General features: G+C 34.1%; 4 protein-coding genes across 4 annotated transcripts in view; 3 read left to right on the forward strand and 1 right to left on the reverse strand.

Moving 5' to 3' along the window:
- LOC125583732 (photosystem II D2 protein-like) overlaps positions 1-354 on the reverse strand; it is a 2,584-nt gene extending 2,230 nt beyond the window's left edge. Inside the window, exon 1 of the mRNA XM_048751187.1 lies at positions 1-354. This exon is cut by the window's left edge and continues 2,230 nt beyond it. The gene's annotated coding sequence lies outside the window, so the exon portion shown is untranslated.
- An 8,928-nt stretch (positions 355-9,282) lies between these two features.
- LOC111204246 (NAC domain-containing protein 6) lies at positions 9,283-10,824 on the forward strand. Its single transcript, XM_022698533.2, has 3 exons — positions 9,283-9,729; positions 9,815-10,083; positions 10,163-10,824. Exons 1-3 carry the CDS (start codon positions 9,573-9,575, stop codon positions 10,580-10,582), a joined length of 846 nt encoding a protein of 281 aa, XP_022554254.1. The 5' UTR covers positions 9,283-9,572; the 3' UTR covers positions 10,583-10,824.
- An 835-nt stretch (positions 10,825-11,659) lies between these two features.
- Positions 11,660-14,576, forward strand: LOC111203944. The gene has a single exon (XM_048751188.1). It carries the CDS (start codon positions 13,525-13,527, stop codon positions 14,314-14,316), a length of 792 nt encoding a protein of 263 aa, XP_048607145.1. The 5' UTR covers positions 11,660-13,524; the 3' UTR covers positions 14,317-14,576.
- A 33-nt stretch (positions 14,577-14,609) lies between these two features.
- Positions 14,610-16,335, forward strand: LOC125583733. The gene has a single exon (XM_048751189.1). It carries the CDS (start codon positions 15,383-15,385, stop codon positions 16,154-16,156), a length of 774 nt encoding a protein of 257 aa, XP_048607146.1. The 5' UTR covers positions 14,610-15,382; the 3' UTR covers positions 16,157-16,335.
- Positions 16,336-26,698: the final 10,363 nt, after the last annotated feature.

Raw genomic sequence — 26,698 nt, forward strand, 5'->3', positions numbered from 1 at the left:
TTAAAAAATTTGGAATAAGACTTTCTTTCTCTAGGCAGGAACGCAATATATTTCCTATGAAATATAGAAACAAGAAGATTAAATAAGAGATATCGACAGATTTCCGAATAAAAAAATATGAAATAAAACAAATTTACTGTTTCAATTTTATCTCTATCGAATTTGAATATCAGAATAGTGGATATAGTCATGATTCGACGGGTTAGGTCCACTTACTTTTTCTTTTGGATTTGTTAATTTCTAATCTATCGAAAAAGGGAAACAACGAATATCTATTTGGCGATTCAAAAGCCGACTTATTATTATTCATTGTATTATAATATCAAAATGTTCAATTTGATTTTCTAAATTACTCTCTCACTTTATTATTAGTTATTATTAAAATGAAATTCAAAAAATTCGAAATTATAGACTTTCGAATGAAATTTTTCCTATATAGAAAGTTAAAGAAAGTAATAGAAAGTTAAAGAAAGTAAAAACTCCTTATCGGAAGCAACAATAGATGAGGTGAGTTTAGAGATGGCAGCATTGAGGTGGTATAGTTTAGAGGGCTTGATATCTTCCTTTTAGTATTGTAAGATGAGTTATCTATTTTTTTCGAAAGAAATGCATATGGTTATCTTTTTTTTTTTTGAAAAAGTGCATATGGTTATTTGATATTTCTTTCTGAATAATCCATCAATCACGTCAAGAAAATACAAAATAAAAATTATCAACCATGCTAAGAAAATAAAAAAAATCAATCACTTGTTTATGGTTAAAAGATTCTTCGTTACAGGTTATAAAACTTTGTTTTTGCTTTCGGCGTACTATTAGATAAGGGAAATCTTCTTAGGACCCTACTTGTTATTTGGGTAGTTTCGTCGATATTGAACTGAATAGTGTATTGATGTTCCTTGTTGGGCATATGTAAAGACAACGATTGATTTTTTTTTTGTCAACAACAACGATTGAATTAAACTATCCTTTTCTGCAATTGCCGAGAAACTTTCATATGCTAACACATATACCTCGACGCACTAGTCGCTCTCATTACAATTAATTGTTGTCTGTTCTTTTGTTAAAATATGGAAAACTATTTTATTTTCTTAATTCACAATCAGAAAATCTCGAACTTCTCTTTCGATCCCACAATTTTCAAACAATTGTCACAGCCAAATATCGTCGTTATAGAATTGCACACTTGAACATCTTTAAAACCAACCACATGCATGAACTCGTGATAAACACACATATATTGCCTAAATTTAGCATATGTGACTTTTCAAGATTTATCTAAACTGAGTTACAGAAAAAAAAAGATTTATCTAAACTGCTGGTTCGTTTCCGCGCGCAGGTCAGAATTTAAATTTGTATATATTTTTTTTTCAAAAAAAAAAGATTTATCTAAACTTATCTTGCTCATAAACCTAGATGATTCGTTTCAATGATTTTTTTTCTATGACCAGGAAGTGAATCCTTATACGAGCTACGAGCCTGTGTCACATGCCAAGATAACAATGATGTGGGCCATGTGGTATATACGTGATATGCAAACAAGAGAGATATTCGTAAATATATTCTGGTTTGCATGTGGAGATTTGCAAAATCAAGAATAAGGAAAGCAGAAGGTTGTGGTAAATAACTGAGAAACTTGACATAAGAGAGTTGCGGCTTTTGGAAGAGAAAAAGAGTGGAGCATCAGACGAACTAAGAGAGATTAGATTAGGTTCAGGTGACTGAACAAAGAAAAAATTGCCGTAGTTATCTTTTGAGCAAAAAGTGCAATTGTTGGTGCGCTCTAAGGTTTTAGCCTCTAGGTAACTTTAAAGATTTGTGAGTATTGAATCAATCGGTCTAAGAGCACCTTCAGTGAAAAAAATTGATTGAGTTTCTCACAAAACGAACAAAATAAAATATAGAAGGATGAAAAAGAAGAAAAAATATTTCATTTGAGAACTCAATATATTCATCGGAGGTGTTAGTTTATATATTTTGATTGATTTAGAAATCCATATAGTATTTATAAATCCAAGTAAAATATGCAAATCCGGAGGTTTTTTCTCGGATTTGAGTCTTTGTATTTTTAACTAAAAAATCCAAATAAATCCATTCAAATCCATTATTAAATCAAATATATTAGTAAATCCGTACGATTGAATAACACTTGATTTGATATAGAATTTATGAATCATTAAACCAATAACACATGATTTTAATCCAGATTTGAAAATCATAAAACCAATAACACTAGATTAAGTTCGGATTTTCAAATCTATTAAAATACAACAACCAATAACCCCTACGAAGTAATTCCCTTAATACAGATATCACTTTTTAAGTGATCTATTTTAATGTTTAAATTTACATAAATAAGTTGTATTCAAATATGATATTTTTGTTTTGATATACTACTTAAGAAATTTTGTGGATGGACATGCTCTAAAATTTTTGAATGCTTCATGCAAATTTCTCTAAAATATGTATTAATATATATTTTATTTAATAGTATAGATTAGAGATGTATAAGAGAACATATTTAAATTTTACAATATAACTTCATAAATAGTTTGAAGATAACTTCACTAAATTAACCAAAAAGTATTTAATGTATCTTATCATAAAGAACCGCTGACCATCACGAATCTTATTATCCCATATAATATAAAATGTATGGTTTCTACTTAAGTAGTTTAAAAAAGAGCTCATACATTTTTGACAAATATATATATATATGACAATGACAATAATAAAAAGAAGACTGTAGGTGAATAAGAAAAATCAAATCCATCAAAGCAGGAGAAGAACTAAACCTCTTCCACGTCATTCATAGTTTTATTTTTCATTCTAAAACATAATTCTACTGAAAACTATAAGTTTTGACATTATATTTAAGAGCAATTTAGGCGAAAAACATAGAAAAATCGCTAAATTAAGAGAATGCCAACGAAAGAAAAGATGAGATTTCGTTTAGATTATATGAATTTGCATCGGTAACCAAAATACAATATACGGCGCAGCTGTAACCCAAATCCAACATAAGAGTTGCCAGAGATTTTTTTTATTCTCTTTCTTCAAACTCTTACTTCCTCCTTTTACTTTTTCTTCTGCTTATTTTTTTTATTCTTCTAATGAATTCCAAAAAACTGACCAAATGTGAGCGGTCTACACATGGTAAATCAATTTAATGTGTAATTGTCTGTTTTTTACCATAATTCTGCAGATTTAAAACATTTAGAAGTCGAACCAGATGTTATACAGATTTTGATTCATGGGGTCGTTCGCTTCATCAGCACTCGCATGATTTTCCCTAAGTTCGAAGAGTGCTGAGCCATCACAATGATCATTTGTAGCCACACAATTAATTATTTTTGTAATTTAGATATGTAAATATAATATTCGTCGGTCAAAAATTTTGTTGCCCCAGCTACAATATATATTGGCCGTGTATGTGATTGTTATGACAAGACCATAAAATATTAGCCGGCCAATATTTTGTTTGCACCAGGTACAATATATATTAACCGTATACTATTTATCATTAATAATACTTCTAACTAGGATAAGACTAAACTCTATACGTTACTATCCTCTAAACCCAAACACTAAACTCTGTACCCTTATTACAATATCCTAAATCTTATACCCTTATTCTCAATTTTACCACCTCCGCCCTAATGTAAGTGTAAACAAAGTATATAGAAAAATAAATTCGTATACAGTTTAGTATCGATTTAACCGGCTAACATCTCTGTTCACCTAAAACGATAACGTTTAAAATATTTGCTTAGCCGGATATTTTCTGAGTGAAACGAGTGTTGTAACTATTGACTGGCCAATTCAATTGTTTCTATATTACGGATACATAGGTTAGCAAAAAATCCAATGCCCTGAATACTAAACCCTAAACCCAAAATACCAAACCCTAAACCCAATAGAAAGCCTGAAACCCAAACCATAGTCACTAAACCTGAAACCCAATAGTAACTCCAGAACCTAAACCCTAGTCACTAAACCCCAAACCCTAAACACAAAATAATAAACCCTAAAACCAATAGAAACCCCTGAACCCAAACCCTAATGTCTAATCCGTAAACCCTAAACCCAAAAGACTAAACCCTAAATACAATAGGGATTAGACATTTGGTTTTGGGTTCCCGGGATCATATTGGGTTTAGGGTTTAGTATTTTGGATTTAGGGTTTAGTATTTTAGGTTTATTGTTTACGGTTTAGTCACTAGGATTGGGTTATGGGGTTCCTATTGGGTTTAGGGTCTAGTATTTTGGGTTTAGGGTTTAGGGTTCAGGACATTGGATTTATTGTTTGGGTTAAGCGTTTATTATTAAGGGTTTCAGGTGTAAAATTTTTTGGTGTGGTTATCTAAATCCTTACACCAACACACTTATTCCCAACCCTACCCCTATACCTCCACGTAAGTGTAAACAAATTATCAATAAAACTGATTTCTTATACAGTTATGTATCTTGTTAACCGGATAACTTGTCCGTTCACGCGATAATGTATTGAAGTTCATCTTAGCCGGGTATTGTTAGAATTACTCATCGGTTGTAAATATTGACCGGTCATAGAGTTTGACTCCATATTACATGCACATAACTTTATAAGAATCAAGATCATAACTATGACATATGAAATGAATTTACGAGTAATGTTTAGGCAATGTTTTCATTGATCACGACAAATGGTTAGACAATTAATATTATATATACTTCTTTAAAAAATGAGTTACTTGAGATTAAAATCCGATTTTTTAATGTCAAATTGTTATAGAGTCAATATAGTATTTACGCGGTTAACGAACAAGAAGATCTTATATGACACGTCAACCGTACAACATATATAACATATATATGAAGTGGAGAAACAGCGGTGAAGAACTTCGTCGGAGACGCAGCGGCGGAGGGCTTCACTGGAGACGAAGGGTGCAAGAGCTTGACCAGGGACACAGAGATCGAGAACTTCACCGGAGACGCAGCGGCGGAGAGTTACACCGGAGACGCAGCGGAGGAGAGCTTCACCAAAGACGCAGCAGCCGTTTGCGTTCCATATTTCTCCCCCATATTGACCGTCACGGTGACTGGTTTCGCTGAATAGTAGAACAAAATGGGAGAGAAATCCCAAATCTTAAATTTTCGTTTTTTTTAATTCTATCGTAATGCAGTGAAATGAAATGCAACCTGACAAAAAATACATAAGAGAATAACGTGACAGAGTGATCGATCTTTGCGTATTCTAATAGAAGATTTGGTATACGATTTTAGCGGATAATGAGATGTTTGTGTTGTAGGGGTAGCAGAGTAAAAATGCACTTCGAACAGTGACAGTTTTGATTCAATGGGTATATCGCTAAATACGTAAAAGTCTTTTGGTATAGCTCATAATCTATATATATATATATAAATATAAATATGTTGGTATCTCTCCTGCTTTGCCACGTGGAAAGTCGTTCGCTGCGGAGGCGACACGTGTCCGTCACAACATTATTTAGGCTTCAGACTTATCAATTTTGGGCCTTATACAACTCTAATTTTTCAAGTCCGGTAACCCACAAAGTCCACCTCTGAACCAGTAGCCGTAATCAATTATATATAGATAGATAACAAAAAAAATCCACATCATCGTAAACTACTTTGCCACTTAAATTATTTGTCGGTCTCTTTAGACTATATTATTTATGAATCTAAACTTTGATTTGGGTCTATACAATAATATTATTCTTACTATAGTCAACTAGCAAATGAAAAATAGATTTGATTCATCCGCCAATTTATTTTTCTAAGTTAATATATGGTCAATAATTGTATCCCAATTTTAATTTATAAATAAATAGAATGACGAGAGGTTTGAGATCAAACATTAAAATCGATATGCCGTTAACCAGTACTACAAAGCTCTGCACACATGAAATTAGCAATGTGTTTACCCGTAACTGAAGAATCGAACCTTACCAAATAAAAAACATAATCAAATTTCATAAATCAGGTATATTTCTATATATCATGTATTCTATATTTTTCTGAAACTAAAATATCAAAAACAAACGATAACCGAACCAAAATCAATAAGTATCTCAATTTGAAATATAATTTACAAATCTAAAATATTAAATAAACTTAGTTTTACAGTAACAAATATCATAAACTTATTATTTATAAATTGAACTATCCAAAATGAATTATATGAATACAATTTCCCTAAATTATTTAAAATTATATAAACTACCTGATAATTTATCCAAAAAAACTTAAATCACCTGTTTTTTTCCTGGCAAAAAATAATTTATCAATAAAATTTACTCAAATTAACCAAAATAATCTAAAACGCTGGTAACCGAAAGAGACCCGATTTTGTTTTTGATATTAGCTGGTTCTCCACTTTGTTGTCCAAACTGAACCAAAAAAACAAAATATCTGAACGAGAATTGAATCAAATTTTATAAATAACCGAACATATCTTATATCTGTAGAATTAAAAAATAAAATAAAATAAACCAAAACAATTCCAAAAAAAAAATTATAAAAAAGTTTGAATTTTAAATAAGTATAATTCGAAAACATAAAAAAATATGTTTTTTATTTAAATAATTATTTATTATATATATATCAAGAACAAGGATATAAGAGTCTTTTGCCACTTATTGAAAATATATTTTTAAAAATGTCCATTTAGTGATGGTAAAGATCAATAATGGAACTATCAATGTGGTAAACATGAAATTTCACCTATTATCTATTTAAAGTTAATATTTTCATTTATTATGTCAAATTGGACTAAGAATAATAAGAATATATATATATATATATATTTATCATATTATTCTGAATTGTTTTTTGCTAATTTTGTATTCTGTGAAAAAATAGAATAATGAAGGATATTGTCATTTTAATTCCAAACCAAAAATGTTTATTAAAAATAAGGGCACTCGCACAGGTTGAAATTCATCAGTATCTAACAAATTTAAAAATATTAAAAGCTGAAAAAGAAGAAAGAGAAATGATAAAAAAAAAAAAGAGCAAGAGTGGTACCTGTGGGAAGAGCTTTCATACATTTCTAAAGAATCGGTGAACACATGTAATATCATTTAAAAGGTTTTTTTTTATTTTAATTTTTAAAATTATTAATAACTAAATTATATACAAAAATAATAAGAAAAATATTAGTGAGGTACTCTACTTGCTATTTTACCACTAATGATGTCCTAACAATGTGATCTCAGAATTATATTCATTATTGTTTTTTATAATATAGTTTTCAATCCACCGTGATTTTTAAATGCTTCATAAAATTAATATAAATTTATATAAAACAGCATTTTTTATTAACTTTCCGCCCGTAGGACGGACCGAACCTAGTTTCTCTATATTAATCTATATCCACTTATCCAGTGCCATTCAAACATTTTTAGATAGCCTAAGAGAATTTTAACAGTATGTTTTTAATTTTTTTTTGTTAACATCCAAACTTCAATCAGATTTTAGATATTCTGATTTAAAAAATAACCCTCTAATATCATATTTGATGTTTTATATCACATATATATATATATATACTCATAATAGAAGTCACTTAATTTTTTATAAACAAATTTAATTATATTAATGATTGCTGAAAATTTATAAACTGATTTAAATATATAGTAATGTTTCTCTATGTTACCATAATTGTTTCACTATAGTCAATTATAATTTCATTAAAATTATTTGTTAAATAAAAAAATGTACAATTACAATAATTATTATCTAACAATACACTTATTCGAAATAGTTATTAATAAAAAATTCCTCAGTTCAGAGATCATTCATGTACCTCGGACGGAGAATTTACAGGCGGATAGTCTAGCACGCAGTGCCAGAAAACAATCGTTCGTTGTTCACATGGATGCCAGAGTTACCAGTTTGGTTTGCAGAATCAGTATGTCTGTTTAAGTTGATGACAAAAAAAAATTAATAAAAAATTCATAAAATGCTAAAAATACTTATAAATATTATCATTTTATAACAAAATTATAAATTCTATTTATATATAAATACTAACAATTTTTTTTAATATGAATAGAATAAATTAAAATATGCCCCTCAAACTATATATGCTCTAATCGATTGCTTGGCCATGTCTATATCTTTGTTAATATTTTGTTATAAACAATACTACAACTATACACGTATTAGAAAGCCTCAGTTCAAAAAAAAAAAAAAACTATACACGTATTACTATTATTAAAAATATATAAACTAAGTTACATATAAACATTAATAAAAAGCTGCACTTGAAAAAACTAACTAAAAATACTCTCTTTGTCTCAATAGTTTATGCTTTGGCTGGGCCTATATTGAATCACGTGTGTGAAGTATAAATTGGATTGAACAACTTCTAAGATTTTGTTAAATGATTACTAATAAAGAGTAACATTTTTTAACTATCTCTTTGTGTCATATTCATTAGTCTCAAACTGTTGTTTCTAACTTTACCTCAAGATAAAGAAAATGTCATTAGGGGAAAAATTGTTAGCTGAAAAAAAAAATGTTAGCTGGAAAATGTTTTTCTTACTTATTTAGTTATGTCTTATAATCAATTATTTTTATATAAATCTAATGACATTTCACTAAAATGTTCTAACAAATGCCTTCGTTCTATTATATGTTAACGTAAATTTATGTAATTTACAAAATATATTATCAATGATTAATTCTTGGTTTTCTTTTTTTACAAAATATATTATCAAAATGATTAATTCTTGGTTTTATGTTTTCGTTTTATATCATATTGGTTTTTGTTGATTACATTTAAACTAACCGAAAACTCACATATTGGTAATATATTTAGAGGAAGAAAGCAATTTTTTATATAAAAAGAGTAATTTTTTTATCAGAAGAAGAGCAATTAACCTCAAGTGAAAATAGTTAAAAAAATCTCAATCAAAAATTCGGCTGGTAAAAGAAAAACAGAAAATGGAGGTTCAAGGTTCTGTCCCACAGAGGCAAGACTTTCAGTCTTTGGGGGAGACTTCCAAAGTCAAGCTTAAGATAAAACAAATGGTGGAAGTCCCAAGATCAACATGTTTGATTCTTTTTCACATTAAAATAAATGGTTAAAACATAATTGTTTAAAAGAAAAAACAGAGAAGAAACACAAAGGCAAATCCTTTCTCAAACAAAACAAAGGCAGCAAAGCTCTGGTCCAAATCCTCGAGACTCTTTCTAAGATAAAAGCGCGTGGGCTCCATCCACTTTGATCAAGACCCTTATTTCTCAGTAAACATCACAAACCGCTAAAAGTATAGACATTAGAAAAAAATACACAAAGGACGCAAAATTCTACTATATGTTAAATCATGCTTCCACAACTTCTTATTTATTTATTGGTAAATTTTTAAATACTTCCGTTTGACTTGGTCTGCTTCCACATTAACCAGGGAAAAAAATAGATCCCCTCTATTAACGCATTATGTCCTAGTGTTGTATATAAAGGTGCATAGAATCAACTAAGTGATATCACCAACAACCTTTTTCACTTACACAGCTTTTAAGACAACCTAAACTTGGTAAGTGTTTTTGAGGGACAGTGAGAGATCATGTCAAAAGAGATTGAGCTGCCAGGTTTCAGATTCCACCCGACCGAGGAGGAGCTTCTTAATTACTACCTCAAGAACATGGTTTACGGCAACATATCCAAAGTTGAAGTCATTGGTTTTCTCAACATCTATCGTCATGATCCATGGGACTTACCTCGTATGTATATCTAGCTTTCTTCATTTCTAAAAAAATCCATTATTCTCAAATTGGTATTAATAAGTCTGAATTTGTTTGATTACAGACTTATCGACAATTGGGGAGAGGGAATGGTATTTTTTTGTGCCAAGGGAAAGGAAGCATGGCAACGGAGGTAGACCAAGCAGGACAACCGAGAAAGGATATTGGAAAGCAACTGGTTCCGATCGTAAGATCATAAGCTTGTCTGAACCAAAACGTATGATTGGGCTAAAGAAGACCCTTGTGTTCTACAGCGGAAGAGCACCTGGAGGAAGCAAGACTGACTGGGTCATGAACGAGTTCCGGATGCCTGACAATTTCACCTTACCAAAGGTGCCTTTTTAAGTTATGATTCAGTTATTTGATCAAGTAACAGCTTAGTTATTAATCTTATGTTATCTTTTGATCGCAGGACGTTGTGCTTTGTAAGGTATATAGAAAAGCCACTTCACTTAAAGTATTGGAGCAAAGAGCAGAGATGGGAGCTAAGATGAATCAAACATGCCCAAACTCTCCTCTCTCATCTTCCGACACCATATCTTTCGTCGGAAAAGAAGAAGACATGATGATGACTTCTTTCCCTTTTCCTCAAGAAGCAGCCATGAAAGAAGCAAACAACAACAACTTCATGCTTCAAGGGCATACCGAAGAGAAACAGAGGGAAACAGAGATGAAAGAACCTTCTTCATCACTGAAGCTGCCGTGTGGGGTCTTACCACTACCGGAGCTGCAGTTACCTAAACAAGGATTCGAATGGGGACAAGACCAGTTCTTGAGTATAAGCCCATGGCTCCAGAATCTTACACCTATAGTTAACTTATTAAATTTTTAGGCTATGTAAAGAGAAAATCTCACGACAAGTTTAACTATTCTTCACCTGGAAAAACAGAACTTGTAAGACACTAAGATGTAAGATGTTTGTCTTTAGCTTAAGAGTTACCTATTGTATTTTTATTTACTGAGATAAATGTATCTTGTGTAAGTTTGTAACGTAAGAAAAAAATAATGTATACAAGTCAGAATCTTGACTGTACAATTCAATTCAGTAAAACAAAAGTGCTATACTTTGAATCATGGACTTCTCATGTATGATAATTTCTCTCGACCGTACCAAGTTTTAGATTCCATAGAATATACGAGAAGAAAACTAGAGTAATAACGATAGAAGTCATACCCATGTTGAATCAATCGATGTTGCTATTATCTTGATCGGTTACAAATCTTGCTTTGTGGCCTTTCAATGACTTTTTTCAGTTTGTGGGACCTTAGTCCCATCATTGACCGTAGACCCATTAGTTTCTTCTCCTTCGTAATCCACTCACTGCTGGTGACCCATTATTTCCAATTCTCTGACTCCGAGAAACAGGGGCTAGAGGCAAAAGCGTTCTCTTTTGTTTTCTTTGGCCACAAAACGGTGACGGTTCACGCATTACAATGGAGGATTCACGTTAGCAGGCGGCATAAGTCAAACACTCAACCAGATAGAGACCTTGCAAATTCATCTTTGAGAATTAAATGCTTCTGGTTATGAATAACTAGTTAAAAATCAATTAAGAACTACTTTTAAACTCAAAACACGTATATATAATTTTTCCACACCCGTAGTTCCAACTACTAAATCTCACAATCTAGAGAACTAAAACCTAAGAGATAAATTATAGTTGCATGAACACTGCTCCGATGAATTTTTGGCTGCCTCCAGTCTTCCGCGCATTCAGTGGAATGTGGCACGAGTAATACTTGACGGAGGCTAGCCATGACGTAGTTACTGCCAAAACCGGAATCCTCCACATGAGCACACCTTCTCCGCCGCCGCAATTCTTTCGTACCGAACCTAGAACTATCACGATGAGTCCTCTTATTTGCTTGGAAATGTCATCCTTTGATTTTTCCGACGAGTACTCTAGAAACAAAGTTCACGGCTCAAATCTATTTGAACAAGGCGTCTTTATGGTTTCCGAGATTCACCTAGTCTCATCCAGTTCAACTCTAATTGCAGAGGCCTTCGCGATGCGGTTGGCTCTTTGCATGGCGTTAACCTTAGAGTTCCCTACACTCGAGGTTCTCTCCAACCTTTAAACGCTCATCAGAGCTATCACCGGCAACATTCAGTCTAAAGAAAACATCGGAATCGTTGAAGATATCCGAGTGATCTCCTCTGGTTTTGCATCAGTTTCGTTCTCTTATCTCTCTCTTTCGGAAAATGTAATAGCCGATGGCTTAGCTAAAATGCCTCTTCAAGCTTCTTTATCTTTGTAATGGACTCCTTGAATTGAGCCATCTTTGGGCTCTTTTCAGTTTCTTTAGTTTTAATGAAATTTCAGTGATAAAAAAAAAAAATATATATTATAGTTGCATTAAGTTCGAGTTTTGATATGTTCACAAATAACAATAACATCAACATGACAATTTGCTCACATGAATTATTTTCAAGTAATTAAATCAACTCTAGTTGTATTCAGTTAATTTATGATCATGAATCATGAAGTAGGTAGTTAATAAAGTTCAAGCATTAAGCACAATACAAGTGAAGTATTTTAATGATAACTATCTAATGTAAGAACCCTAAACATTCAGTTTCTTCACTTCATTGAACCCTACCTAACACCTAACTGTGAAATTAATCAGACATAATTAAAGAACACAAAAACAAAGAAGAATAAAATTGCATAATTAAAGAGGTATAGAAAACTTGTCCAAGAAAAGTACATAGTCAAATAATGGCCTTTCCAAAGCTTACATTCTCGAAAGCTCAAGTCTGTAAGAATAAAACGTAAACTCCTAATTTTCATCATAAATGGTATTTAGAGACAATGGACCACTGACTCTCTTGAAAATGGAAAAATCAAACAGGAGAAAGCAAAACTTTAGACTGGTCGTGTGCATCGGATCAAACGATCAGAAAATGAGATCGATCAATCCTTTCTGGTCGAGGAACGTTTTCGTCGATCGATCAATCATGATGTCACGTTGATCGATCACTATATCTGTCCGTCGCCCATCGCTCGATCCGTTTATGTAATTAATTCACCAGTTCTTGTTCTTCATTTTAACTTCTTCAAATCATCTCAAGATTCATTTAAATTCTTGTAAAACTCACCACATTCATTAAAAAGCTCTTAACCACCTAAAGCACCTGAAAACATAGATAAAAATACTCCAGAAAACCTAAAACGACTAAAAAGTAAAAACCATGTCAAAGGTTAGTAAAAACCAGAGTATATCAGTAAGGCTTCTACGGATCTGACCTGTCAGAACAACAAGAGAAGAATGAAACAGTTTATGGAGTCCGTAGTAGTGAGCAATAAACATGGTCCTCTTTTATATTTTATGGTATGGAGTTGCCTTCATATTTGGGTTTTATCTTGAACTCAGCAACTAATGTGTAATAATGTGTGGTTTTGTCCAAACTGGAGACAAGATCCGGAAGTGAATATATATATGCAAGAATGGTGCTGTTATCATCTTCTCTAAGGAGACAAGCCATGCTGATTATTTCATAACCTATGCCAACGCGTTGCAAATTCGGCCGTGCACATTCATTTTCTTGAGATCTGAAACTTATCTTTATAGAATATAGGAAATGAGCTGTGGAAGGGAACATTGAGCAGACATAGACACTCATTGTTCAATATTATAAGTTTATGACAACCAATAGATTCCTCATTGCCTCTCTTTCCTGGTGGTGTATATAAGTATTACCTGGAGAGGCATTGAGAAGCACAACAAACACTTTAGCCTTCTCTTCGCTCATTAACAAGAGAGAAACAAAAAATGGCTGTCTCCTTCCACGTTCGATCTAACAGTTACCCCTCTAGACTTCACCCACAAGCTGCTCATGTTGATGAGCAGTTAACTCGACTGAGATCTTCTGATGAAACCTCGACATCTTCAAGCTCTTCTATATGTCAAAGACTTGACAAACTTCAAGATCTTCACGAGTCTCTTGACAAACTTATTCGCCTACCTTTCACACAACATACTTTACCTCTAGAGAAGAACAAGAAAGCTGTCGAGCAGATTCTTGATGGATCTCTCAGGATCTTGGATCTGTGCAACATTTCCAAGGATGCTTTGTCGCAGATGAAAGAGGGTCTCATGGAGATCCAGTCGATGCTGAGAAGAAAGCGCGGAGATCTATCGGGAGAGGTCAAGAAGTACTTAGCCTCAAGAAAATCCATCAAGAAGTCATTGCAAAAGGTCTTTAAGAGTTTGAAGATCAAACAAGACCAAGAGTGCAACGACGAGTCTTTGGCAGCGTTTGGAGAAGCAGAAGCTATTACAGTTGGTCTGTTTGATTCTCTGTTGTGCTTCATGTCTGGATCGAAGACATGTAGCAAATGGTCACTTGTCTCAAAGCTAATGAACCAGAAGAAAGTTACATGTGAAGCACAAGCAAATGAATTCACAAGAGTTGACTCTGAATTCGAATCAGAGAAGACTTTGAAAATGGATGATGTGCAGATCCTAGAGTCATGCATTCACGATCTTGAAGATGGACTTCAATCTCTTTCCAAGTCCTTGATTAAATACCGAGTTTCGATTCTTAACACCTTAGGCCATTAAAGCCTACAAATTTTGTAGAAAAAATGTAAATATAATTACTTGTAAAAGAAACACATAAACAATGAATACAAGTTCTTTATCATATATAACTCTGTTCTCGTGATATCTCTTATTTTTTTCACGAATGATCATCAAACAACTAAACCCTTTCTCGATTTTCAGAAACGTCACACAGTTTCTTACCCTCAAATTTCACTATTTAATCATTTTGTGTTATGACTGAGTAAATTAAACAACGTTTACTTGTTCACCAAACATATCATGTGGCATCTCTGAACCTGATATTAAAGATAACCCAAAAAGTGTTAAGTAATCCATTATCTATTTGTTAACATGCCATAATCTGCGGATAGGGATCTTGCCACCATTATCACAGTTGTCTAAATATGCTTCCTTTTGATTAGTATAATCACAACTTCATAATGCCAACGTGTGTACACGGAAAGGTTATAAATATTCACTAAATATTCAGACGTGGGAGACAAAGCCAAGCTGGAATTGGCAGAAGCTATTAAGAGTGCTCGTGCGGTTACGCATTTTGTAAGATAATAAAAGCTTACATTTATTGTCTTATGGACATATTTCAGCACCTTCAACGTGATTAAGATCTGACTTTTTCATCAGCATTGTCTTTTGCTTGTCGTATGGCACACTAATCTCAAAGTTCACAGAGCAAAAATATTATATAACTCCTAGAAGATAGGCATGAGACTTGCACGAGTGACATTGCATTCAATAGCAAACAAGCCAGCCTGGAATATATCTCATTGCAATGAAACTGATCTCAATGCATTAAGTAACTGGAGATATAGTTGGAGGGAGACACTGAGCTTATATGGTGGAGATCTTTATCTTTACCATTATTTGTGTTAGTGAGAAAAAGATGCCTTATGCCATCTTGAAAGGGGAACATTGTATTAATGGTGTTAATATTTTAATCACCATGAGATTCCTCTTGCCTATATATATGTACTGACCTTTGAGGCAATGCGAAAGCATAACAAACATCTTTGGCTCTCTCAAAACTTCTCTTTGATCAATAACAAAGATCTTAAGATTCAAAACAATGACAGTTTCTTTCCATAATCGCTCTAACAGTTTACCTTCTAGATCTCACCCACAAGCCGCTCGTGTCGATGAGCAGTTGGCCTGTTTGAGATCTTCTGAGGAAGCCTCAACATCTTCTATCTGCAAAAGAGTTGACAACCTTCAAGAACTACACGAATCTCTTGACAAGCTCATTCGTTTACCCTTTACCCAACAGGCACTAGCACAAGTACAAAACAAGATATTCGTCGAGCAGCTTCTTGATGGATCTCTCAGGATCTTGGACTATTGCAACATTTCCAAGGATGTTTTGTCGCAGATGAAAGAGGGTCTCATCGAGATCCAATCTATTCTACGAAGAAAGCGAGGTGATCTATCAGAAGAGGTCAGGAAATATTTAGCCTCAAGAAAGTCCCTCAAGAAGACATTCCCTAAAATACAAAAGTCTCTCAATGTTGTTGCACGTGAAGGAGAGTCTTTGGCTGTCTTTGGAGAAGCAGAGGCTATCACAGTTTCTATGTTTGAGTCTCTCTTTAGCTACATGTTTGGATCAAAGACTTGTGGAAAATGGTCAGTCGTCTCAAAGCTAATGAGCAAGAAGAAAGTTACAGCTGAAGCTCAAGTAAACGAATTCACTAGGGCTGATTCTGAATTTCAGTCTGGAAAGATCTTGAAGATAGAAGATGTTCAGATCCTAGTGTCATGTATTCAAGATCTTGAAGATGGAGTTGAATCTCTTTCAAAGACATTGGTCAAATATAGAGTTTCAATTCTTAACACATTAGGCCACTAAAGACTACAATTTTGTACGTAAGAGAAGATAATAGAAACTTATTCAAGTCTCAGGACATATTATTTATTTGATCTCGGACTGTTTAACCAATCAAAGAACAAGATCATTCTAAAAACAAGTTCTCAGGCATTAGCTTTTAAAAAAAAAAAAAAAAAAAATTAAAAAGCAAACCAATCGCGGGCCGCCACGTGTCAGTGGGGCCCGCGAACAGTGTAAGAAACTCACTAAAATCGGTTCTTAATTAGTAATTTTTGTAACCGATACTTAAGGGTTTTGTGGGGGCCCACGCACTAAAAAACCCACTAAGTACCCCGGATAATCATGCTCTCAGTTTTAACTTTCAACTTTTCACCTCATGGTTTAAGATTAGGTTAATAACTTCTATCCACCTAAATGACGTTGTGTCGATTATTATTTATTTAAATAAGATCACTGATTAGTGAGATTACTAAATTTCAAACGTTCTCTGTAATTATAATATGTAATGTCTGTATGTTGGGAAACATTTGTAGTGTAATTTGTGTACTTTCACATTTTTTTTTTTTTTTTTTGCTAACCGAGTATCCTGGCCCCACCGAAGTGGTCCAGACTAGAGACCGAAGTGAGCATGGACTCTGCCAGGGCGCCACCATGTGGCTCACCGTGTAGCGGTATTCGATCTCGGGTGCTGCAGCCCACATGTAAATTTCGCAGTGGCCAAGGCTCGAACCCAGGGGCAGGCACTCCAGCTGGAGCTCCTATACCACTAGACCAAATCAACTTGGTTAGCTGGTCTAGTGGAACGACGAATACGGATCATGCCCATCTGATATCTTAAATCCACACGTTTTCTGCTGCTAATAACTCGTTCATGTTTGTGTTGCGGGAACCAACGTAAATGATGCAAAAAGAAATTAAGAACTTTTGAGCTCCGTGTGCATGCACATGTCAAAATCGTCGGATAAGGAGCTTGTCTCATTTCTTTTGAAACGGTCGTGTAATTTTTTTTTTAGTTTTCCCTTTTTGTTAAAGAAATTTTTTGTGATTGAAGAAAGATCTTATATCTTTTTATTTATTGGGAAAATCACATAGATAGTATTAAAAAATATTTATCACAAATAACACGGAAAAATCCTCCAAATATCATTCATTCTGTTCATGTAAGGTTGTATCCGGATGCAAGGTTATAAGAAAAATATACATCATTCATCCAACAAAACAAAAAAAAAATCGTAATCATAAATCCTATCCTAACTCTAGTTTCCTAAATATATTAAATCATACACTTTAATCATTGAGTTTAGGTGCCCGCTTAACCTCGGGATTTCAGATCTACAACAACGCACCACGGAGGAGTATCACTACAAGAAAACAGCGACATACCAAGGGAAAAAATCTCTCGGAATTTTCTGACGGAATTTCGAAGAAACAAATTTCCGAAAAAATTTCGAGTACCACCAGTTCGTCGGAAAGCTCCTCGGAATATACCGAGGGAGAACTTCGTCGGGATATTTCGATGGACTTTCCGATGGTCCAATCCTCGGAAGTTCCGACGAAATATTCCTCGGAATTTTCCGAGGAACATGCCCCTCGGAAAATTCCGAGGAACGGGGTCCCTCGGAATATTCCGAGGAACATGTCCCTCGGTATAACGGGGTCCCTCGGTATATTCCGAGGAAGATGTCCCTCGGTATATTCCGAGGGTTCAATTCCTCGGAATGTAAAAAATATTAATTTTTTTTTAAAAAATAAAAATTTTGAAATTTAAATTCGAAAATATAAAATTAAAATTAAAATTGAAATCATATTAATTAATATTCAAAGTTTCACAAATAAAAATAAAACATTCCGAGTTTTTGGAAAAAAAAGAAACTACGGGTCTGGCACGTCCGGGAACACCTCGTTTGGGTACATCCTCTGCATCATCTCCATCATTTGCTGGTTCAGCCTCCTCTGTGCCTCATAGCCCGCCTGTTGAGCCGCCATCTGGATCTCCAACAAAGATATGCGATCATCCTTGTCCTTCAACTGAGCCGTAAGTACTTCTGGATCAACAAAGGGTGGTAGTGCAGAAGAAGGAGGAACCGACCAGGTGCGACGACCCAAACCGACCAAACGTCCCTTCTTCTTTGGAACCGACTGAAATAGAAAATAGCCAAATTTACAAATTTAAATCAAGAAATAAATAAATTGAACTTTAAAAAAAAAAACTTACGGATTCAACGATTTCGTTAATTCAAAACCGGGATAAGTTGGTCGAAGCCGTCGAAGCGTCATCCTCGGTTTGAAGGTGAGACACTTCGCCTTGCACCTGAGTTTGGACCAGGCTGACCACTTCCCTCACAAGACCGTCATCAATCTGGCCGGTCTTCTTGTTGGTATACGCCTTCTTCATTAGGGCGAGATCATCAACCGGCTCGCCATCATTTTCTTCCGCCTTGAAAAAAAACATAAATTAAAGAAACATTAGAAATTAGAAGAAATTGACAAAAAATAAAATTTCAAAACTTAAATAATTGAAGAAAAAGCGGCTGAACTTACCATGCGATCTCCCAGAGAGGCAATAGATTGAGCACCCAAGTTATGCTTGAAGACGCCCTTCCCTTTACGGTCGCTCCTACGGTTGGTGGAGTTGGTGGAAGAAGTTTCTTTCGTCTCTTCCTTATCCCAATGCGCACACAACTCCGTCCAAACCGTGTTGTTTATCGACTTTGGGACCTTTTAATAAAAAAAAAAGAAAATAGTTTAATAAATTAAAAAATACTTTAATAAATTAAAAAAATTGTTTAATAAATTAAATCGAACCTTATTGATTTCCCACTTCTTCTTCCACTCGTGGATCTGCTTCCTGTAGTTGTCCATAACTTTATGGACGAAGTGGTGATAGATAAAGAGCGTGTCATCGGAATTCCAGGTGAATTCTTGCCGAAAAAAAAACACAATTAGTAGAAAATTTATATTAAAGATTAAAATATAAGTAAAAAATTAGAATACTTACCGCAAACTGCCGAAACCACAGATGCTGCTTGTCGGTAGGGAAGTCAGTGAAAGTCGGATGTCCCTTGTCGAGGGCCGAGTACATCATACGGTTGATCCATGCGCTGATCCCGTTCCCGGATCGGTTGAACCTAATAAAAAGAACAAACGCTTAATAATGAATCAATTTTTAATGAAAAAAATATGTTTAATTATCATGTTTGACCCCGTCCATGTGGATACGAAGTGAGATAGGGAAAATGGTCACGACCGGGCTGTCGAACCAACTCCGCAACACTCATCACGTCCGGAGGAGCAGGAGCGGGTGCAGCAGCGGGAGCGAGAGGAGCAGGAGCGGGTGCAGCAGAGGGAGATGTATGGTAGGAGCTGTGGAGCGAAGGGGAATCCTGAAAATGGCTGGAATCCCGAGACTGGCTCCCTGTACCACCACGACCACGACGCGGTCGAGGCCGGGTCTGATCATCATGCGACCTGTAAATTATAAAAAAAATATTTAATAAATATAGAAATATATAAATTAATCTTTTAAAAAAAAAAAAATCCCAAATAATAGTTTTTAATCACAAAAAAGTTTTATAGACATTAAAAATGTTTAATAAATATATAAAAATAGTTCTAATAAACAAAAAATAGTTTTAATAAATAAAAAATAGTTTAATAATTACAAAAAATAGTTTTAATAATATTAAAAATGTTTAATAAATGTAGAAATTTATATAATATAAATATAAAAAAATTATTTTTTTTTTAAATCCCAAATAATAGTTTTTAATCACAAAAAAAGTTTTAAAGATATTAAAAATGTTTTGTAAAATCCAAAAAATCGAATTTATATACAAAAAACGTTTTGTAAAATCCAAAGAAACGAATTTATATACAAAAATCGTTTTGTAAAATATTAAAATCCAATTTATACACAAAAATCGAATTTATAAATACAAAAAAAATCAAAAATTTATAAAAAAATTCTAAATCAATTCAACAAAACAAATTATTCAACCAAATCACAATTCTAAACCTATTATACAACCAAATCACAACCCTAACCAATCACCCTAACAAAAATCTATCAAATCTACACAAAAACCTAACAAATAGAACCTAAGAGAGTGGGATAGGGTCCTTACATGATTTGTGTAAGAGAAAGGGGAGATCGCCGGAGAAGAGGTCGGAGAGGAAGGGTAAATCGCCGGAGAAGAGGGAGAGGAGGCGCAGAGGAAGAAGAGAGAAATGGGGAAGAAGAAGCGGCTCGTGGTTATAAAAGCTAGGGTCCGACGGATACTATCCGTCCGACCAATTTCTATTTTCGCGAAATATTTGCCCGGTTAAATGAAAATATTCCGAGGAAATTCCGACGGATACTTAAATATCCCTCGGAATTCCATCGGAATATTCCGAGGGAATTCTGAGGAACTAGTGTTTGGGGTTTCAAAACATTAATTTTTTTTGCCGTATTTTATTTCTTATACAATTGTAATGCATACCATTGAGGATTCTTTGTATAGATGATCATAAACCATGGAATAACAAATTTCAAAACGAATTGAAAGTATTCCCTTCACCTTATAGTTAAAGTGTATAAGTGTTTCTCTTACGTTGTGGGGATTTCGTTCATACAATCGGAAAAGTGTTTATTATAGGGTAAGGAACAAATGTTTGACTTCATAATCAGTCTAAGACACTTAATAAAGGTTCTATAAGTGTTATTCAAACCGCAAAACGTTGTTTTCGGTTTAAAAACCCTATTTCCTCGGAATATTCCGAAGAAATTCCGAGGAAACCCTTATCTTCCTCAGAATTCCGTTGGAATATTCCGAAGGAATTCCGAGGAACTTGTGTTTGGGGTTTCAAAACATCAATTTTTTTTGCCGTATTTCATTTCTTAAACAATTGTAATTCATACCATTGAGGATTCTTTGTATAGATGATCATAAACCATGAAATAACAAATTTCAAAACGAATTGAAAGTATTCCCTTTACCGTTCATTAAAGTGTATAAGTGTTTCTCTTACGTTGTGGGGATTTCGTTCATACAACGACCATCTCGCATATCCAATCGTCAAATGTTTCACCTCTGGCCAAATTAGCAGACACCTATATATCAATAAATGTGAATTAGTATAAATATGTGATAAATGATATTTTAATTTGTTTAAAGCACTCACATAAGTAAACATCTATCCAGAAAATTCTCTCTGCTTCATTTCTTCTAGTTCGTCCTCTGTGGCGTATCTATATTCGAACCTCTTTTCTGCCATGAAAATCCTGTACATATGATGACAATAATGTAATTAATTAAGATTTAAATTTCAACTTGTTAAAATAAAAATTTGTAAGCTTATTTATTTACCTCTCATATTGAAGAACATCTTCGCAGTTGGTGAGCAAATATGTTTGCAAATTACTGCGCTCCTGCTCAGTAAGTCGACGGTCCTTTGGTTTTCCGCTAAGTCGTCCAACGTCTGTGAAAATGTATGGAACCGTAACATGATATGTTGCCCGTTCGCCTCTATCATCATGCCGAGCAGATCTTCTGTTTTTGGTCTGAACTTCTGCTGGAAAGTAGTACTCGGCAAAGTTTGAAGTTTCTTCATTGATCATCTGTGCGACTATAGAACCTTCCACCCTACTTAAATTTTTCACCATCTTCTTCAAATGGAACATATACCGCTCATACATATACATCCATCTATACTGCACAGGACCACCAAGTTCCAATTCTCTTGCCAGGTGAATAACAAGATGCTCCATAACATCAAAAAATGAGGGAGGAAATATCTTCTCAAGGTTGCACTGAATCACGGCTATGTTAATCTTCAAATTTTCAATACCTTCAAGAGTCACTGTTCTCGTGCATAAATCGCGGAAGAAACCACTTATCCCTGCAATTGCTTCATGAACATTTCATGGTAATAGTTCCTTGAAGGCAAACGGAAGGAGGTGCTGCATCATTACATGGCAATCGTGGCTTTTCAAGCCAGTAAACTTTCATTCCTTTCTGTCGATACAGTTACGAAAATTAGATGCATAACCGTCTGGAAATTCCACATCGTTTGAAATCCAATCAAAGAACGCATCTTTTCCCTCTGCATCAAGTCGGTATATGGGAAAAGGAGCCCTACCATTCTCATCAACATGAAGTTCTGAACGAGCACATATATCGACTAAATCCAGTTTTGACTTCAAATTATCCTTTGTTTTACCTTGAACATTAAGGATCGTGTTCATGAGATTGTCAAAAAAGTTCTTCTCAATATGCATGACATCTAAATTATGCCTTAGCAGATGATCCTCCCAGTATGGCAGATCCCAGGAAATACTTTTTTTGTGCCAGTTATGTAGGTCTCCAACAGCATCTACCGGAAAACGCTCATGTCCACCGACGTCTGGCGTCCTTTCTGCACCAAAATCTCTTAGTTGTGTCTTCAAATCTTTCCCACAAATTTTCGGAGGTGGACTGTAAAACACCCTCTTGTTCTTCGTAAACAAATTCCTACTCCTACGATATGGATGATCAGGTGGTAAGAATCTCCTGTGACAGTCAAACCAACACGTTTTCCTTCCGTGTTTTAGTTGGAAAGCATCAGTGTTATCTTGACAATATGGACATGATACCCTTACATGCGTTGTCCATCCAGACAACATACTATATGCTGGAAAATCACTTATTGTCCACATTAGTACTGCCCGCATTTGAAAGTTTTCTTTACACGAAACATCGTATGTTTCAGCACCTTGAGCCCATAGTTGTTGCAACTCATATATTAGTGGCTGAAGAAACACATCAAGTGATCTCTTAGGATGCTCTGGTCCGGGAACGAAAATCGAGAGAAACAAAAACTCTCGTCGCAAGCACAAGTTTGGGGGTAGGTTGTATGGTGTAAGAATGACTGGCCATAGAGAATACTGTCTTCCACTCTTGCCAAACGGGCTGAAACCATCAGTACATAATCCAAGGTAGACATTTCTTCTCTCATACGCAAACTCGGGATACTTTGATTGGAAATGCTTCCACGCTTTTGCATCTGAAGGATGTCTGATCTCACCATCTGTTGAGTGCTCCGCATGCCATCTCATTGGTTGCGCTGTGCGTTCAGACAGATACAACCTCTGCAACCTTTCCGTCAAAGGCAAATACCACATCCTTTTATATGGCACTGGAACTCTTCCACTCGTATCTTTATAACGAGGCTTTCCACAAAATTTGCATGTAACCCGCTGTTCATCCGCCCTCCAATAAATCATGCAGTTGTCGCTGCATACATCTATTACCTGATACGATAAACCAAGACCAGCTACGAGTTTCTGAACCTCGTAGTATGAGCCAGGAGCTACATTATCCTCGGGTAGAATACCTTTTACAAAATCAGCAATCGCATCTACACAGTATTCAGCAAAATTATAATCTGTTTTAATGCCCATCAATCTTGTAGCAGATGATAAAGCTGAATGACCATCTCTGCAACCTTCGTACAATGGTTGCTTTCCAGCATCCAACATATCATAAAATCTCCTAGCTTGTGCATTGGGTAAATCTTCCCCTCTAAAATGATCATTTACCATCTCCTCAGTACCTACACCATAATCTACATCCGTTCTAATTGGTTCTTCTAATCTAACCGCTGGTTGAGGTTCGCTAGTACTACCATGTTCATAATCAGTTTCCCCATGATGATACCAAATTTTGTAACTTCGTGTAAACCCACTCAAATATAGATGAGTCCAAACATCCCACTCTTTAATAACCTTTATATTTTTACAATTAGAGCAAGAACATCTTAACATACCTGTTTTTGCTTCCGGTTGTCGGTGAACTAACCCCATGAATTCGGTTATACCTCGTTGGTATTCTTCCCTAAGCAATCTCGTGTTCGGATCCAAATGAGGTCGATCGATCCAAGAACGAAAATAATTTGAAGACGACATGTTTTTTATGAATCAAATTCGTGTGTAAATTGAGTAAGAGGGAGGATGAAGATATGGAGTGAATGAAGAGGAAGAGGAGTGCTTGTATTTATAGTTGAAATCCTGCCGACAGACCGAGGAAATTCCGACGGAATTCCGACGCCAACGGCTAGTTCGTCGGAATTTCCTCGAAATTTTTAAAATCCCCCAACGGCTATAATATATCCTCAGAATTCATCGGTTTTTTCCGAGGAATACATTTTTCCTCGGTATTTCATAAGAATATTCCGACGGATTGATATTTCCTCGGAATTCCGTCGGTATATTCCGAGGAAACCAAATTTTGGGTTTCCTCGGGATATCCTCGGAAATTCCTCGGGAAATTCCGAGGATTTCATTTTCCGTCGGAATGTCCGTCAGAATACCGCTGTTTTCTTGTAGTGTATGCTGAATTGGAGCCAAGAACACATAACTTTTCCAGGATAACGTTAGACTTTTAGTTTTAAATTTTCTGAATATTTCTTGTTTTGTATAATATTTTAAAATATTTATATTTTAATTTTAATTTTTAAATTATTAAAATTTAATATTAAAAAAAATAATCACACGAAATGAAGAATTAACACGAACTAGATTCTTATCCGCCCTTCAAAGGGCGGGTATATTTTTGTTTTGGTATATTTTTGTTTTAGTTTTTTTAGAAATTTAATTTTCATATTTGTGTTTTTTTATAATTATATTTGTGTTTTTCTTTTTAATCATATCTATGTATAAATCTTAATCAAAATCTATTTTATAAAATAATACATTTAAAAGTTGACGGCATACACTTAATTCTTTGTAATCATATTGCCCGTATGCCCGTTTATTTGTAATCATATTTGTCGGTTTTAGATCTTGACCCGCATGTATAATGTTGGTTTGTAATTTTTTGTTTTTTTTAAATGTAAATATGTAACATTTTTTATAATTTTTTCTTATATGTTAAAAAAATTTTATTTATATGTTTGTGTATATTATTTTTTAAATTATTAGTAAGAGGTTTTGATAATTGTATTGAATTTGTGATGTTACATAACTATACAATTGTGTCATGTTCATTTCACACATTAATTTTGTACTTTATTTTTAAAGAATGATTAATTTAAAATAAAATAAAAAAGTTATAGTTACAATTGATATGTGTTTGGAATGTCAATATATATTGGAATATGTGTTTGGAATGTCAATACATATTGGCATAAATTTAATTAAAACATAGCTAATTTTTCTAATGTTTTTTGTTTTTTTGGTATCTGGATTTATAGTCACTTACTATTAAAACAAATATATTGGCATAAATGTTTTTTTGGTAACTGGCGTGATATATTAATTGATGTTTGTATGAATAATTGCACCGATATATTTTTTAATCAAACTGGTTATGGTGGTTAATGTGGTGGTTACCCGATTATTAGGCATGTGGTGGTTAGATTCTGAAATTAAATTTAATTGCAGTTATATTTAAAAGGTATGTTTTGTTGAAATAATAGTTGGACACAACCTTTTATCAATAAGTCATGTTTCTAATTTAATAGTATTGATGCGACGGTCGTTAGCCTTATGATTTTTTTGTGTGGTGGGTTCCATTGGCGAATCAGGTTGGATCCAGGTTCTAAAATGTGGGCTAGGCGGACGATTAAACGGCGCGGACGCGCTTGGCGGTTATGAACCGTGGCGTTTTGGTCCAACTCGGCCATTAAATCGTAAAATCGAAACAGTTCACGTTTTGGGATTTAAAAGCTTGAAATCAGAATTTAAATGAAATTTTGACAAGTTTTAAACTTTAAAGAGCAAGAAAAATGCAAAAAAATGGATGGCGGCCGTAGAGAGGGGTTGCAGAAAACCTATATGACTTTAAGATGACGAAGAGAAATTTACAAAATTACCTTTCATTAAAGGAAAACAAGATAAAAGAGGGAAAATGCGTTAGTCTATGTCAAACTCGGGAGGCTACCATAGAAACGACGACATTTAACCATCAGACTAGAGTAATACATTGCAATATTTTACAAGAGTAACATAATATAAAAATATACAGCTACAAAACTAAAAAAAATACTCAAAATTAATCTCTGATTAATTCCCGAATAATCTCCGACTTTTTGTTAATTTCTAGGCCCGGACTGACCGTCCGACTCACGTTATAGCGTAGTTTCGAACATGGGGTTGGATGGATGCTTCTGTTGTGAATGCACGCTTCCCCACATCACTTAACTCAGTTTCTGCAACAAAAAACATGCATTGAAGATCAAACATATTGTGACAAAAAAAAAGAAGAAGATCAAACATAAACTTGGTGAAACATGGAATCCACTTCTGAACACGTTCTATAAGAGAGCCGGTTTTGGACCAAGCCCAACGAAACATTCGCCTTAGGCTCTTAAATATTTTTGAAATTTTTTATATATAAATGGGCCTCTAAATTTGTAAAATAAAATTTTTAGACTGCCAAACTATTGAAATCTTTATTAAATGGTGTATTGCCCCCAAAATATCAGGGCTGGCTGATGTAAAAAGTCCAAATGTAAAGCTTATGGAAGCGTAATGTTCTCTCCGAAGACATCATCCTTCACTGGTTCCATAAAGGAACCAACTCAAAGGGCATGTTAGTTCCACAG

This window comes from Brassica napus, chromosome C3 (assembly GCF_020379485.1).
Source record: "Brassica napus cultivar Da-Ae chromosome C3, Da-Ae, whole genome shotgun sequence".
Taxonomy (NCBI): Eukaryota; Viridiplantae; Streptophyta; class Magnoliopsida; order Brassicales; family Brassicaceae; genus Brassica; species Brassica napus.

Bases quoted from the DNA above. Each gene is read 5' to 3' on its own strand.
- LOC111204246 (XM_022698533.2), top strand. From the start codon at position 9,573: ATGTCAAAAGAGATTGAGCTGCCAGGTTTCAGATTCCACCCGACCGAG. The intron at 9,730-9,814 runs GTATGTATATCT...GTTTGATTACAG, and splicing joins TGATCCATGGGACTTACCTC to ACTTATCGACAATTGGGGAG. The intron at 10,084-10,162 runs GTGCCTTTTTAA...TTTTGATCGCAG, and splicing joins ACAATTTCACCTTACCAAAG to GACGTTGTGCTTTGTAAGGT.
- LOC111203944 (XM_048751188.1), top strand. From the start codon at position 13,525: ATGGCTGTCTCCTTCCACGTTCGATCTAACAGTTACCCCTCTAGACTT.
- LOC125583733 (XM_048751189.1), top strand. From the start codon at position 15,383: ATGACAGTTTCTTTCCATAATCGCTCTAACAGTTTACCTTCTAGATCT.